The 17,002-nt window shown below is 41.2% G+C and overlaps 2 protein-coding genes across 2 annotated transcripts; both read left to right on the top strand.

Annotated features, from left to right (window-relative positions):
* The first annotated feature begins 421 nt into the window (after positions 1 to 421).
* si:ch211-159i8.4 (matrix-remodeling-associated protein 5) lies at positions 422 to 9,871 on the top strand. The gene is made up of 6 exons (XM_026940331.3): positions 422 to 615; positions 852 to 981; positions 1,271 to 1,661; positions 2,016 to 5,312; positions 6,264 to 7,167; positions 7,681 to 9,871. Exons 1-6 carry the CDS (start codon positions 422 to 424, stop codon positions 9,587 to 9,589), a joined length of 6,825 nt encoding a protein of 2,274 aa, XP_026796132.3. The 3' UTR covers positions 9,590 to 9,871.
* Positions 9,872 to 10,958: 1,087 nt separating this feature from the next.
* rab33a (RAB33A, member RAS oncogene family) lies at positions 10,959 to 16,185 on the top strand. Its single transcript, XM_026940382.3, has 2 exons — positions 10,959 to 11,321; positions 13,048 to 16,185. The coding sequence occupies exons 1-2, from the start codon at positions 11,073 to 11,075 to the stop codon at positions 13,492 to 13,494; spliced, it is 696 nt and encodes a 231-aa protein (XP_026796183.1). The 5' UTR covers positions 10,959 to 11,072; the 3' UTR covers positions 13,495 to 16,185.
* Positions 16,186 to 17,002: the final 817 nt, after the last annotated feature.

A 17,002-nucleotide genomic window follows, 5' to 3' on the forward strand; every position in this document is an offset into this window, starting at 1 on the left:
AGTGTCGGCTCTTTGTAACAGTCAGAGGTAAAGCTGTAACATTTTGTCACAACAAAGTCTTCAGGATGGAAGGCTTTGTGTTTCTTAGTAACATGCCAAACTCCATTTTTCTTTATTCTGTAGTTATTTAGTAGATGGATAAAATAGGCTGTTTACGTTGTGTGTGTATAATGTGTGACATTTCAAATGGCACACTTCCCGTAATGGTTCTCCACACACATTAGCACAGACATGTTCATTTCTGACCATAAAGTTAGTAAATGGGCCAAATGAAGACAAAAACACCTTTGTCTAACCAAATTAGCATCATGATAGCATTATACCATTATCACTGTTATACCACTAGATCTTTTAAACTGTGCTTGGATGTATACTCACAGAGATGTCCTCTCCACAGGTTGGAGGATGGCATGAAAGAGACATGGCTCCTCTGGGTGTCTCTGCTCCCTGGCTGAAGGCAGCATTGTATCTGCTGCTCCTCATTTTGCCTGCTTGTGTATGTGTTTGCCCGAGGTCCTGCAGTTGCCCCAACACCAAAGAGGTGCACTGTACTTTTCGCCATCTCCCATCTCCCCCACGCAACCTGCCCAAGGACACAGAGAGAGTCAATCTGGGGTAAGCAAAATGCAGACATATTAACTTATTAGCTAATTTTAAGAGTAACTGCATTTAGTTTTTAATTTAAATGGTAACTGCATTTTGATCAAGTATAATCAGTGATAGTACTTTGACACTGCATTTGAGAATAATGCACTTTCAGCCATCTTATTTTGCATAATTTCCTGTAAAACGTCAGCATTATTTGATTAGAAATGAATCTTAATTCATGATGTAACATATTTCCCATGAAGCTATAATAGCATTGTGGCTGTGGGGACTTCAGATTTTGGACATCTGCGCCAGCTAGAGATGCTTATGTTGCATGGGAATGAGATCAGCACTGTGGCTTCAGGATCTTTTTACCAATTACGTTCCCTCCAGGTGTGTGCATGTATATGCATATGTGCATGTAATCATTTGTGTATATGTCTGTGCCTGCAGAACCGATACACAACTTTGTCATTAATATGTTTTAATGTGCAGAAAGATATACATTATGCCTTAGGTCAGGGATGTTCAATCTTTTCCACAAACATCCACAGATGTGGCTCCTGCTTGTTTGGAATGAAAACCTGCACCCACACCAGCTCTTTGTGGATAAGATTGGTCACCCCTGCCTTAGGTTTTACCACTGAAAAAGTTATATAAGGTACATTTTTTTCTCTCACAGATATTGAAGCTGAGCTACAACAAGCTAGCAAGAGTAGATTCCAGTATGTTTGAGGGCCTGACAAGCCTGGTCCGCCTTCACCTAGACCACAACTTAATCAATTTTATTGAGCCTTTCTCCTTTAATGGATTAACATCACTGAAACTGCTTCAGCTAGAGAGCAACAGGTTGCAGGATCTTCATCCACACACCTTCACCACCCTCTCTCTCCTGGGGACATTCTGGGGCTCAGGCCTACGGCACCTTCACCTAGCAGACAACCAGCTGCAGTACTTGCTGCCTGGTACTTTTCAGCACCTGAGCAGACTAGAAGTCTTCTCTCTGCATAACAATCCCTGGACTTGTGACTGTCAGCTCCATTGGCTTTTAGAGTGGGACAAGAAACATGAGGGTGAGATTTTTGTGAGATTTCAACACCTACCCTGATTATTGTGATGTTGTACTTTAATTTAGCTCAAGCTTTTTGCAAGCACCACTCCTGCTGAATTAATTAAGTAGTTAATTAATTTAATTTAAAGTAATTTGATCAAAGCTTGTGGGAAAAGAATACCTTCCATTAAAAAAGGTTTAAAACAAATACTAGGACAGTTGAACCACTAAAAATTCACCAAAAAGTGATGTACATGATATGTACATGAAACAAAAAGGTATAACAAATGCCCTGATTCTTTCTTAACCGTATTATTGATCAATAGATTAACAAGCATAAAAGGACTAATTTTACTAGTGCTCTGCCTCTCTACAGGAGTGATTAAGTGCAAGAAGGAAAGGGACTCTGCATCCAGTGAGAATTGTGCTGTTTGTGCCTCACCACAACCTCTCAACAACAGCCAGATTTTCCAGCTCTCAGCACAGCAGCTGTCCTGTGACAGGCCTTCTCTACAGTCCCCACTGAAGCTGGGTGAGTATAGTGCATTGGAGGACCAGGAACCAGACCTCCCATACACCAAGGACTTGGAGCGTCCACTGGGCCACTTGGCCTTCACGTTGTCTGACAGCCATGGGAACAGGGCCCATGTGGCTTGTGATGTAAACCGTCCAGTTGAAGGAACCTCCATGGTATGGGAGAAGCTGAAAAGGTCAGATGAGGTGGCAGTGAATGTGACCTTACTAACCCTACTTGAGTGTGAGATTGACAGGGATGCTCTCCAGAACCTATGGAGACTTGTTGCATACTACTATGAAAGCCCAGCCATCTTAGAGCGAGGCGCAAGGCATGAGAACACTTCAAAGGTGACCTTTCAGTACTCCCAGGTCACAAGTGAGGACTCCCCTTACTTTACTGAACTCAAAGGACATTTGATGGCTGAACCAGCCTGGTTGCTGCAACCCAAGGTTACTATTCAGTTGAACAGACGCAAAACAACAACAAAAAAATTGGTAATGAACTTCTCTACACATATATCAAAACAGATAAATGGAAGAGGAGAACAAGATGATACAATCTCTTCTTGGGCTTTGATTCCAAGAGGAACCCTGGAGAGGATTCAAATTGTGTTGGAGCACTCTGAGGCCATTCTTAACTGTAATATACGGAGTTCAGGGCATCTGTCTGTTGAGTGGATGCTTCCAGACCTAACTACTTTAGACAAAACAGATTCCCACAGAATTACTTCAGACCATAACAGATTAGTCATCAAAAACACAAGCCTGTCAGACACTGGGCTCTATCACTGCTTTGTGCGTACGGAGACAGAAGTAGACATAGTTTCATATAGGCTTATAGTTAGGGAACGTCTCCTCAGTCCTAGTGACCTAAATGGAAAGAAAATGTCTGTGGAGAATGGGGAATCTCTCAGTCTTCCCTGTTCAGTTACTTCACCACAGCCAATTGAAACGAGATGGTTCCTACCAAATCATCAGATTCTAAAGGCATCCAATGCATTGGGAAGAATCTATGTGTCACAAAATAACACTCTGATTATAAAACAAGTGAAGAATGAAGATGCCGGGGAATACAGTTGTTTAGCAGCTAACCTTCATGGGGCAGACATGTTGTCTCATTTGGTTGTTGTAACAGGTGAAAAAGAGGAAGACCTCACAGATGTTGGTGTGATCAATGGTGAATCACCATTGTATGACAAGGAGGACGCAGAGGGGTCAGGATATCAAGAAATCAAGCAGTTGGCTGTTACACAAACACCGCACAGGGTGCTTGGAAAAGACAGGAGTACAGGTGGACTTTATCGACAGGGCTTTAAAGGAAAAAAGATCAATGAGAAAGGGAGAAAACCAAATAAATCTGTCAAACAGCTTGACCCAGGCCGCTGGGCACAAATGTTAGCAAAAGCCAATGCTAAAGTCTCAACTATGCAACCAGCAACAATTATGACAACAGTTGCAGCCACAACAGCAGTGAAAACAACTACAACCACTACAATTACAACCACTAGAACTACAACCACATCTGCTCCTGTCACTCTCTCTTTTACTACCAGTGCTACTACGAGTAGTCATATAAATGATTTCAAGACTAAGCAGTTAGTACAGTCCCATAACAGAAAGCCTATAGACCGCAGTTCACGACAGAGAACACAACATCTGCATCAAAAGTCTGAGGATTCAAACATTACAAAAATGTCTTCAATAAATCTTTACCCAACCACATTATCTCCTATTAGCTCAAACTTGCAACCTGTGACACAAACTGAGAAACAGACTGAAAGACAAATATTAGAGGAGAAAATAAGGGCAAATAATCGCATCCCCAACCCAAGACGGAGACCACCATATAGAAGAAGACCTCATTCAAGAAGGCTACATCCGCACAGAGCTACTCATCCCCCACCAACCACAACAGAAGTAGCATTCACACCTTTATTAACTACAACAGCTCCTGAATCTTTCACCACCAAAAACACTCACTTTCAAACTATGAATAAGAGACCAGAAAGAAAGCCATTCACAGGTTCAGATATTTTGAGTGAACATGACCCAAAAATTAAAGACAGTTTAAATGTAGACATAACAGAGAAGCCTCAAACTAACAAAAAAGCTACATTACCAAAAGAAGGAAAACTTACAATTACAACTTCTGGGGCTCCTGTCATGTTAATACCAACACAAGATAAGTGGTATGTACACAAAATCATTGAGGATATTAATTGGAGTAATGGTACAACAAATAAAGAAAATAATAGACAAAAGATAACAAGTACAAGTTCTCCTCTCCTACTTCAAATCACTAACATTAAACCTCCTGTACCGCACAATGAACCACTAACTACAGAGAAACCAGTCCTTTCTAATAGCATTAGACACAGAGTGGACAACTCAATGAACAGACCTGAAAGTCCTGGTTTGCCTGTCCACCCCTGGTTAGCTCAGAGAAGAAAACAAATCTCAGTTACACCAAGGCCTTATACCACTTCTCCCTTATGGACTTATACCAACCGCATCCCAGTCTGGCCCAGAGTTCATGGATCAAAGCACTACTCTTTACTTGACAGAACCTTGCATATATTGCACACAAGCGGAAGGAATGCAGGGTTCACTAATCGGCCTGAAATCACAGCACAAACAGCAAACCCTACACCTTACATCCCTTGGTCAGCAGCAACCCCCTTTCCCAAAACTGTAGCACCATATGGTAGCTCATCCCAAGTAAGGGACTACTTGCTCTTCAATAGGCTTCGAAACAGATACCGACAATCCCAGCTTGATGCCCACCACTTAGCCCAGTCAGGAAAGCTAGTTACTCCCAAACCAAGAATTTACAATCCTACCCCAAAACTACATCCACCTCCAAATTTTCCAAGTATCTACAAGCCTGTAACACCCCCTTCTATGATAGGAGCTACTAGTAAGCCACATTCCACAGCCAGCATACTATACGGCAGTCGCTGGCACTACAGTAACTTTGGACCGAAGAAACTAAGCACTGCTCTTCCCTTTCCAAACTTGATGGGGAGTGGTGTGAAACCCAGAATAATGACAGTTGACTCAGCCACTGTGTCTGTGCTGGCAGAGACAAATGTTCTTCTACGCTGTCAGGTATCAGGAGACCCCAAGCCTGTTATTTCCTGGACAAAAGTCTCTACAGGTGGGTAACCAATATGATTAGAGTATATACTGTACACTACATAGCCAAGAGTTCGTGGACCATCACAACAATATGGGCGTTTGAGCATCCCATTCCAGATTTAGTCTCCCCTTTGCTGTTATAATAACCTCCGCTCTTCTGGGAAGGCTGTCCACTAGATTTTGGAATGTGGCTGTGGGGTTTGCCCATTTAGCCACAAGAACATTAGTGAGGTCAGCACTGAAGTCGGGTGAGGAGGCCTGTGGTGCAGTCGGCATTCCAGCTCATCACAAAGGTGTTCAGTGGGGTTGAGGTCAGGGCTTTGTGCATGCCACTTGAGTTCTTCCACTCCAACACTGGCAAACCATTTCTTTATGAACCTCACATTGTGCACATTGGCACTGTCATACTGAAACAGGTTTGGGCTAGGTCCCTAATGCTACAGCATACAAAGACATACAATACAATTATGTGCATCCATCTTTGTGGCAACAGTTTGGGGTTGGCCCACATATGGGTGTGATGGTCAGGTGTCCACAAACTTTTGGCCGTATAGTGTATATACACAATACATAGTCTGCAAAAAAAGTATATGGTTTTTAATTATATATTAGACTACTTTTTGTTCATAAAAATTGAAGAGCAGCTTCCAATGTATATTTGCAATATTTGAGTTATACAGAATAAAGTGTTTAAACATCATGTGCTGAATGTACAGACTCATTGTATATATTTATACAGATTACCCAAGTCAGTGTTTACATAGTAAATGCAAAAGCACCATACCGAGAACTGTGTATATTTTAAAAGAGCACATGATATATACACCAAAAAAAGTCTGCTGTTTTGATGGACTAAGAAATAAACTAAAACTTAGATGCATGAGAAAAACAACTGAAAATGTTGTGTCTATCTAGGTTCTTAATACAGCAACAGATGTAATTGATTCCTCTTTATATATTTCCCATACAGGTGCTACAATTCAAGCCAGCACCAAACATGGACAACGATTTGAGGTTCTTCCAAATGGTTCATTTGTTATAAAGAATGTACAGCTGCAGGACAGAGGTCAATACCTTTGCACTGCACAGAACGACTTTGGCTCAGATCGCATGGTGGTCACTCTAATTGTACAGACAGAACCTCCCAAAATAGAGGGCCCCAAATACAGAGATGTTTCTGTATATTTGGGGAAACCAATCAGTTTGGACTGCATCACAGAAGGCAAGCCCCGAGCTCAGGTCTCCTGGATTCTTCCAGATAGAACCATTGTGCGAGAGTTGCTGCCTCTTGATAGACCTATCTCCCTTTTTCCTAACGGAACACTAAGCATTCACTCGGCAAACTTTTCCATTAAAGGCAACTACAAGTGTATTGCTAGTAATGCAGCGGGTGCTGACACTCTGACCTATCGGCTACATGTTGCTGCATTGCCACCAACAATCAAAGAAGAGTCATCTGAGAGTATACATATTAACACTGGAAGAAGTATCTATGTACACTGCACAGCTAAGGGAGAACCTGAGCCACTTCTTAAGTGGGTTCTTCCTGATGGTTCACAGCTGAAACCTACACAGTTCATTGGGAGGCGTCTCTTTATTTTCCCCAATGGCACACTCTACATCAAAAGTATCATTCCTGTGGACGCAGGACGATATGAGTGTTCAGCCACAAATGTGGTTGGGTTTGCTCAGAGAGTAGTGAAGCTGGATATCTGGCAGGAGTCCCCAGGTCCTTGGAAAGGTCCATCTCAGCAACATAGTGTTTCAGCGATGTATGGCTCTACAGTGTTCCTACACTGTCCTGAGTCAGCTGACTACCACAGAGGTACGGTCTGGAGGCTGCCATCTAAAACACTGCTTGAACATCACTACAGGTATGAATGCATTGTAAACACAAGTAAACAAGTAAGCATTTATGTTAGAGTTAAAATGACATTATACTGTGATTATATTGCAATAAAAATGTATGATTTTCTACATAAATACTTCAAAAGCCACAGGCCCACCAGTATAGGAGGCACAATCCTGTACAAAACACAGCTGGTGTGAGATAATTAAAACCACACCTGACTCTTATTTACTGAAAAATATATTCATCATTACTGTTATTCAAACAATGTCTGAAAAACCTTAAACAATCTGTGGTGTCAGACAGGAAACCCAAATAAATTTTGCTGATCCAGATGAAACAATAATGATGTGGCACACAGGAATTTCAATTAAACTTCACATTGCATAACTTGTAACAATCCATGCCTGAGATTTACATCATTTTTTTTCCTGAGCATGTAACAAAACAATGCTGCAGATATCCTAGATTAGTAAAATAACAACAGTCATAAAAATAATAACACGTGTTCACATTCTGATTTCTTATTTGTCTCTAGTCCTCACAGACACATCAGTGCTTTCCCTAATGGCACACTCAGGATCCTGCAACTGACTGAAAAAGATAGAGGAAGTTACTTGTGCATGTATCAAAGGCCCAATGGTGAGGATATGGAACTATTTGAACTTGAGGTCCTGATGAAGCCACCTAAAATAGAGAACATGGGCAGTCAACAGAAGAGAGTTACAAATGGAGAGAACTTCCTTGTGGATTGTGTAGCTTCAGGTCTTCCAGACCCCGAAGTGTCTTGGAGTCTCCCTGATGGCACAATGATAAACAATGCTCTCCAATCAGACGACAGTGGAACTCGCAGTCGTCGCTATATCATATTTGAGAATGGAACACTCTTGTTGCCACATATGGGAAAAAGCGACGAAGGCGATTACACATGCTACGCGAAGAACACGCTGGGAGAGGATGCAATGAAAGTGAGCGTTCAAGTTGTCCAAAATTCACCCCAAATTTCCTCCAAAGACCAAGTTCCTCTCCGCTTTCCGCTTGGCCAGTCAGCCCAGCTGAAGTGTGATGCTACTGGTGAACCTCCACCTACAATTATCTGGATTTCACCAAACAATGAAATGATAACTTTATCTTCAGTCAAATATCAAATACTCAAAGATGGAACACTGATCATAAATAAGGTCACATTGGCAGACCAGGGAAAGTACACTTGTGTTGCAAGGAACTCAGCTGGTGATGACATTAAGAATGTGAAGCTCCAAGTAGAGGTCAGTGAGCCATATATCAATGGAAAAAGTGGACAAACTGACAGTAGAGTTTTGGCAGTGTCCTATCAGACTGTGTTGATGCACTGCAAAGCCGAGGGCATGCCTGAGCCCCAGATAACATGGACAACATCTTTTGGCATGTCCTTGCCTACACCTTATGTTGGAGGCAGATTCCAAGTCCATAAGAATGGTACTCTTGAATTGCGAGGCATCCGGAAAACTGATGAAGGTAAGTTTCTCTGTGTGGCCAGAAATTACCTGGGAGAGGCCAGCCTAGCAATTGACCTTGAAGTTGCTTCACTTGCGGAAAAACCAAGCTTCCTTATTCCAAATATTGAGATGTTATCCCTCAAACCTGATGGAGATGACATCATCTTACAGTGCCAGGCTATGGGAAAACCCAAGCCAGAGTCTGTCTGGATTCTGCCCAACAGCACAGTCCTGGTTCCAGGAATGAAACTAAAGAGGTTTATTCACTCTTTGGAAAATGGCAATTTGCATATTATTCAGCCAGTGCCCAGTGACAAAGGTGTTTATCGTTGCTTGGCCAAAAATGTTGCAGGACAAGCAGAAAAACGCTATGCTTTGGAGCCTGGAAGAAAGCCTCAAATTCGAGGTACACCAACACCTATGAAGATTTCATTTGGACAGACACTAAACATGCCATGCACAGTGGAAGGCTGGCCCCAAGCAACCATCACATGGACTCTTCCAAATGGTTTGGTATTGGACAGGCCTCAGGTTATTGGACGAGTCACCTTTTTATCAAATGGAACCCTTCAGCTTAGAGAAACTGCAAAATCTGATCGGGGTACTTACATTTGCAAAGCCACTAACACATTTGGATCATCAACACTGTCTTATCCTGTGACTATTATGGTACTTCCACCACAGATCACTAGTGCACCCCCATCCATAATAAGAGTTGCTAAGGGGTCTCCAGTGACACTTAAATGCATTGCTACTGGGACGCCTAAACCAGACATTTCATGGACTCTGCCTGGGCGGACCACACTTGTGCCCAATAATCGCTTCACCTCTTTGGGTGGAATTTACATGACAGAGGATGGTACTTTGGTCATACAGGATCCCAGCCTTATGAACTCTGGAATTTATAAGTGTAATGCCAAAAATGCCTTGGGAATGGACTTCAAAGCAACATACCTTCAGGTGAACTGAACATGTGAAGGAGAAAATATGTGTTAAACTGAAGTTAAAACAGTTTAAGGCATGGACACTATTTCCTTGTAAACCAGTGTAAATAGAAAGCTGCATTTAATGTTCCTAGAAAAATCTCAGCAATTCACAAATGGGCATTATCCTTCTTTCTTCTTAAAAAAAAATAGTAAGTATTGTTGCAGTCTTCAGTTGGGAACCAACACACTAATGTTGCAGAGAACCCACGGGATTTCTTTAATGTTTTTGTACTTAATTTATGGAAATATTGGTTTGTACATAAAATTACACATCCACCTCTTATACATCAATGTTTTGAAAATTTAAAAAAAGATACATAAATGTATATTTTTATATGCCACGATAGATTTCATTTGAATCATTTCTACTGTTTGTATGCAATGTAAATGTATGTCTAACAAACAGCCTCAGGATGTAAACCATCCACAACAACACAGCCTTTCACTGTTGGAGTAGAAAGGGAGCCTTGTAGGCACAAATGTTAGCATTGTTCTGACAGTTTTAACAACAGCTAGACACAAGCAGCCAATTCTGTAACAGAATTACTGCAACTGCCCAAAGAAAGGTTTTTGGACAGGCACGTTTATGAACAACCTTAAATGAATAAATTGAAATTGATGAAACCAGAAATTGTGTTGATGTTCCAATTTTTGTGAAACTGTATGTTTTACTACTGATGTTATTGTGATTTTAATGTTACAATTTTCTTATAATTTTGCCAGATGGCCTGAGCTGCCTATCTTATACAATCATCACTTAGAGCATGATTAATATTCTGATCATATTCAGGAACAGTCAGAAATGAATGTTCACAGCTTGGGCATCAGACATGGTCTATTTGGTTTTTATTAATTCTGAAGTGATCCCAGCAGAAATAAGTGATCATAATCAGATAGGTGGTCGCATGGGTGGCAACTGCCACCCTTCAAATAAGTCTTGCCATGCAAACTCTCAAATCACACATGTGACTTATTTCTTTGCAATTCCTCCAGACGATGTTCAATCATTATTTTTAGAATTGTAAGTATTTTGGTCAAATACATTAAGTTTAAGGAACCAATACAGTATGGAATTATATATCCATTTACAAACAGATACAAATCAGATATTCTGCAAAACACAACACTGTCCTATACCACAGGTTCCCAATCCTGGTCCTGGAGTACACATTGTCCTTTATATTTTAGTATATTGCTCCCAACACACCTGATTGAAAAAATGGGCAGGACTGCGGGTCCTGCAGGATCAGGGTTGGGAACCTGTGGCCTATACATAAGAGACACGCCACTGACCATAGTTAGCTTTGCATCATTGCGCTAATGACCATGCACTTGCCTGCCTTGAATTCAAGAGTGCATCTGAGTGCAAGCTCTTTCCTCCATCCCCACCAGAAGAGCAGCCGTGCACGAGCACGCGAGTGCGTGCGTGCGCGCGCGCGTGTGTGGGCGAGCATCACTTCGCCGCGATGGCGAACCAAGCGCACGGGCGCGGAGAAGGAGCCGGGCTCGCGTCCAACTCCTTGGACCTGAGCACGTCTCTCGAGCGCAGCGTGCAAACGCGAATCTTCAAAATCATCGTGATCGGCGACTCGAACGTGGGCAAGACGTGCTTAACGTTCCGCTTCACCGGCGGCTCTTTTCCGGCCAAGACGGAGGCCACGATCGGAGTGGATTTCAGGGAGAAGGCGGTCGAAATCGAGGGTGAGAGGATAAAGGTGGGTCATGGGAAAAACAAACAAATAAATCAAAAGCGTGCGCAATTTATATCATGTCATGTTTCAGATCAAGGCAATGAATTGGATGTGTGTTTCCGGGAAATGTCTCTGGTTGTATTTTCTTCCCTTCATGTTTACACTGAGATTCGTGTCGCACTCCTGAATAATTGATTGTGTATGTGCGCTCAAAGAAGCACTTTCACAATGTATTTGGATTAAAATATCTCCTGCCTTTAACCATATCACAGTATGGATTCACTATTGTGTTTTAATATATCACAATCACAATGGATAGTAATACATTCACAATGTGATGTTTTTACGCATATATTACAGGCAGTGAGCAATCTCTGTTGTTCTGCTGTATCTGATTACATTTTTGCAACACATTTGTGTGAAAATATTATCTTTCCTATGTGAAACCCTCACTAAACTGTACATCAGAATACTATGTTCAAGCCACTATAGGCACTGATACTGGTGCAGTGTAGGTGGCATGCTTTTTAGTACAATAGTACACGATTTGGCACGCAGGCTTTATCACAGAATGTTTCACAGAACGCATGAGCTGATTCGTCGATTTTGGATGACATCAGATCACCGATATTGTCTTGGTGTGTCATGGCTTGAGTCAGCTTTGGAAATCACGTTCATTATTTAATTCATTTATCTTCAGTAAACATTTTATTCTGGTCAGGGTTGTGATGGATCCAGAGCCTATCCCTGGGCGTAAGGAGGGAATACACCCTGGATGGGACTCCAGCAGTATACACACACATGCACATTTACACCCTCATTCTCTTAAGTCTTTTGACAATAGAGTAAACAATCTACCTAACAGCATGTTTTTGGGAGGTGGGAGGAAACCGGAGAACCCAGAGCAAACCCACGCAGACACAAGGAGAACATCTGAAGATCTGCACAGATGGTAACTCAAGCTAAGGAACGAACCAGGGACCCTGAAGCCGTGAGGCAGCAACACTGCCCACTTCATCACAGTTCCACTACCTCAGTAAATTGTACATCAGAATACTTCTCTAGCCACTATAGGCACTGAAACTCAAACTGGTACACCATAGGTGTATACTCTTTGGCCCAAGCCATCTTTCCTTATACTGTGTCTTTCGGTCAAGTTCAGTATTTCACAGAATGCATCCATCAGTCTTGGTTGGTGCTAGATCTTTGGCATTGACTTGAGCTTGAGTCAGCTTGAGAAATTACATTAATATGGGCAAAAAAATTAGTTTTACAACGCAATGGAGAACCTATACTTTGTGTGGGGAACAATAAAATGTTTTTTGATTGTGACTGGAAAGTGCTTGGGTGGCGCGGTGGCACAGTGGGTGACTTTGCCGGTTCACAGCTCCAGGGTCTCTGATTTGATCCTGAGCTCAGGTTCCTGTCTTGTTTTTGCATGTTTGTGGGTTTCCTCCAGGTTCTCCAGTTTTCTCCTACCTGCCAAAAACATGCAAGTAGGTGGATTGGCTATGCTAAACTGCCGCTAGGAATCGATGTCTGTGTAAGTGTGTGTATATGGTGACCTGCAATGGACTGGTCTCCCATCCAGGATCTATTCCTGTTCCTAGGCTCCAGATCCACTGCTACCTTGACCATGATGAAGCAGTTACTGAACGTGAACAAATGAATGAAAGAATTCTTATGAACTACCCTCCATTCAGCTGAGTCTACTCTGTTTTGTGTTCTTTCGTCATATTTGTGTGTACAGGTGCAGGTATGGGATACGGCCGGCCAGGAACGCTTCCGCAAAAGCATGGTGGAGCACTACTATCGAAATGTCCATGCTGTTGTCTTTGTCTATGATGTCACCAAAATGGCCTCATTTGAGAACCTGAAGACATGGATCCAGGAGTGCAACGGGCACCGTGTGTCGGCCTCAGTGCCCCGCGTCCTGGTCGGTAACAAGTGTGACCTGGTGGACCAAATCCAGGTCCCGTCCAACATGGCGCTCAAGTTCGCTGATGCACACAACATGCTGCTGTTTGAGACATCTGCCAAAGACCCCAAGGAGAGCCAGAATGTGGACTCCATTTTCATGTGCCTGGCATGTCGTTTGAAGGCCCAAAAATCTCTTATCTATAGGAATGTGGAGAGGGAGGATGGGAGGGTGAGGCTCAACCAAGAACCTAATCCCAAATCTAGCTGTCCATGCTGAAGACCTGTGAAGCCTAGAATAATCTTATCCTGTTTTCCACACCAACTGAGACTAATGTTGATAGCTGCAAAAAGAAAATGTGCCTGCAACTAATGATGTTTTACATTGAGGCTTTGGTTTGTCTGTTTGTCTCTGTGTAGCTTCTCTAATTTATCTCGCCAGTCCCAATGTCACCTAGAAACCTTTGTTATCCACAGACTACAGTGCCGTTTAGTGTTTGATTTGTTGTACATGCCTTTTTAACACTAACATTTCAGCTAATATTTGGAAAGAGAGATTTTAGTTAATATATCCAGTCAGCCAGATAACGTCCATTTGTATTAATTTGTGTTCTAACATTCATATGGATTCACCTCCCAGCGCACTATCAGCTTGAGAGATTATTGAGTGCAATAAGGCATAGGTACCGTACCACACATGATTATTTATTCATCTATTTGCAGTCATTAATTAGGTTTTACATGAGCTATGTATTTGATTGCTGTTGGGATTTTTCGTGGCAGCCATGCAGTTGTTTAAATTCCTTAATAATGGGGCTCATATTGATGTCTACCATGTCTTTGCATTTGCACAATAGTGGAAGTAGTAGTCATCCTGCATAGTTGCATGTTATGTTACCAGATATTCTTAATGATGATTACCCTGCATGCTGAAAGTGTGAGCTGACATAAGGAAAGAATATTAGGAGAGTAAGACCTATTGATAGTTGCAGCGAAAAAAGACACTGACATTCCACATCAACGCATGCCTTTGACTGGATAATATGCGGAGATATGAGCAATATGAGCAAGATACAAGCTAACCGTTAGTGTGTTATGTCACATCCTATTAATTTTTTTTTGCAATATTAAATGGTTCCAGAAGTGTGACCAGCATTGAACCATCTATGAAAAGCATAAAAAAGGTAACTCCATCTAATCCAAACTATTTCCTATGTGTCAAACGCTCAAATTCATCCAATTAATTACTAGAACATCAGTCATTTTAGGAAACATCCCAGATGCTAGAACTTGTAGAATCCATTCTAACAAGACAGTATGTTTTTTTTTGTATGAATTTTTCAAGAAAATATTTAAAGTGACTGTGTGTAATTGTGTCAGCATACATCAGTTTTAAGGCTGAGAAATTATTTTCTTTACACATGAAACAATCGTGTACAAATGTTACATGTTAATTGTTCACTGAAAGTAAAGTTAAATGTGTTATGTGTAACATATAGTTTGAGGTCATTGTGTCTTCTGCATGGCTGAGTGTGTTTTATGCGTGCCACAGCAGCGTAATCTCTTTGCTAGCGTCTATTTATGATGCATTATTTATGTCTGCTGACTGAGCAACTCAATGTCCATTACTTGTTAGCATGAATTCTAATAATGTTCTTTCAAACACTAGTATTTAAGATACACCCCATATTATAAAATTCTTAGTATTATGTAAGGAATAAAATATTCACGGCATGCTTTTATCGCAAAATAATCAACAGTGGGGTGGTGTGATGTGTTACCACACCAAAGTTGATTATTTTCCAGTAACATTACATCCTAAAGTGTTTTATTCCAATTGAACCACAGCAAACTGCCAACGATTATTTTTTTTATTAACTAAAGAATGACGCCATACGTTTTGTCCATTTATAGTTACTGTTGTGGAACGTCATTTGTCACTTACAGTCAGGTCCATAAGTATTTGGACTGTGATACATTTTTTTGTAATTTTGTCTCTGTACCCCACCACAATGGATGTCAAATGAACCAGTCAGGATGTGATTGAAGTGTAGACTTTCAGCTTTAATTCAAGAGATTTAACAAAAATATTGCTGTTTTAGGAATTACAGCCATGTTTTACAGAGTCCCTCCATTTTCCCAGACTCAAAAGTAATTGGACAATTAACTGATAAGCAGTTTCATGGCCAGGTTTGCCCTTTTTCCTGATTAATTCATGACAAATTAAGGAGATAAAAGGTCTGGAGTTGATTCCAAGTGTTGAATTTGCATTTGGTAGCTGTTCATGGGAACTCCCAATATGCAGTCTAAAGAGGTGTCGATGCAAGTGAAGGAGGCCATCATTAGGCTGAAAAAAACAAGACAGACTTACGGACCTGACTGTATATTTTAGCAGCTATACACACCCGTTCCCTCATCAGCGTCTCGTGTTTTCTCTTATACACATTTATGTGGAGCTTCCACCATACAAGCTCCAATCGATAACGTATTAAAAGAATTGCATTAATATAAACCGTGCAGCCAGAAATACTGTCCGCACCATGCTGTTACAGAAAATTATTCAACTCCTTAGGACCAGTCATACAAATTTAGAAGATTCTGGAACAAAGATGAGTGTTATGTGGTCAAATAAATGATCCTGGATGAAGGTACTGTTAGTGCGGACACTAAAACAAGTTCATTTTGAAGTGTTGGTTGCACCAGTGATTATGTAAGCTCAGCCAGACATTGCCAGTTCCTTATTCATTCCCTTTTATATACTTGTTCATGCCTTGGGTTGAAGTGTTTCTTGTGTGTTCTCCATGAGGTAGTCTGTTATGATTTGTCATGTTTTTCAGACAACAGCATTTGCAAAGCGATGTGCTCCTGTTCCTCTGTCTGGTTCTGAGCTCCAAACCAAGAATGAATGCATCCTGGGGTAAAAAAAAAAAAAAAGTGGGGAATTTGTCTTTAGTCATTCCATTTTAGTCATGGAAGAGATGTGAATATTACAGTAACAGCTGAGTGTCACCAGATGGTGCTGTAGATAAACTGTGTTCAATTACATCCAAAAAACTGTCAAGTCACAGTGTTCCACATTTCATTTGCTGGCTGCTCAAGTACATTGTGTTAAAATAGCTTAATAATCTTACTGAAATCCCTTGGATACACTATCAAAAGGAAACGTGCCATTTGATTTGAAATATTTGCTGCCTTCTAGTGCTTGTCTAATTCTACCTATTCTGCCTATTCTGCGCTTGCGAATACACACACGTGTGTTTGTGTGTGTGTGCGCGTGCGTGAATGTATGTGTATATGTATGTATGTATATGTGTGTATGTATGTATGTGTGTATATATATATATATAGAATAATACAAGAATAGTACATCAAGCACTGGCAGATTTATTATAAATATTGTACATCCCTTCAAGTTAGTAGCAAATGGAAGTTTGGAGGTTTCTGACTCATTACTCAGATCATCAGACAGAGAAAATAATGCCTTCAGTGATCAGTGGTGGGTTATTTCCTTGTTGTTGTCACTGATTCACATTTGCAACTCCTCCTTGTATTATGACCATTTTACAATTATGAGAAATATTAGGAATCTACCATAATAAATAAGGCTAATTGACATTGGGCTATGCACTTGAGTGCTTTGTGATTATGATTTCGCTAGTAAAAAAAAGGATAACAGGGTGGTGCAGTGCCAAGGTACCTGATTCAATCTTCAGCTTGGGTTACTGTCTATGTGGAGTTTCACATGTTCTCCCTGTGCCTGTGTGGGCTTCCTCCAGGTTTTCTGGATT

This window comes from Pangasianodon hypophthalmus, chromosome 7 (genome assembly GCF_027358585.1).
Source record: "Pangasianodon hypophthalmus isolate fPanHyp1 chromosome 7, fPanHyp1.pri, whole genome shotgun sequence".
In the NCBI taxonomy this organism is placed as follows: Eukaryota; Metazoa; Chordata; class Actinopteri; order Siluriformes; family Pangasiidae; genus Pangasianodon; species Pangasianodon hypophthalmus.

Excerpts from the sequence above, each read along its gene's own strand:
- si:ch211-159i8.4 (XM_026940331.3), top strand. The coding sequence starts at position 422 with ATGGCTCCTCTGGGTGTCTCTGCTCCCTGGCTGAAGGCAGCATTGTAT. Across the intron at positions 616-851 it reads ACAGAGAGAGTCAATCTGGG|CTATAATAGCATTGTGGCTG; the intron begins GTAAGCAAAATG and ends TTTCCCATGAAG. Across the intron at positions 982-1,270 it reads ACCAATTACGTTCCCTCCAG|ATATTGAAGCTGAGCTACAA; the intron begins GTGTGTGCATGT and ends TTTCTCTCACAG.
- rab33a (XM_026940382.3), top strand. The coding sequence starts at position 11,073 with ATGGCGAACCAAGCGCACGGGCGCGGAGAAGGAGCCGGGCTCGCGTCC. Across the intron at positions 11,322-13,047 it reads TCGAGGGTGAGAGGATAAAG|GTGCAGGTATGGGATACGGC; the intron begins GTGGGTCATGGG and ends TTGTGTGTACAG.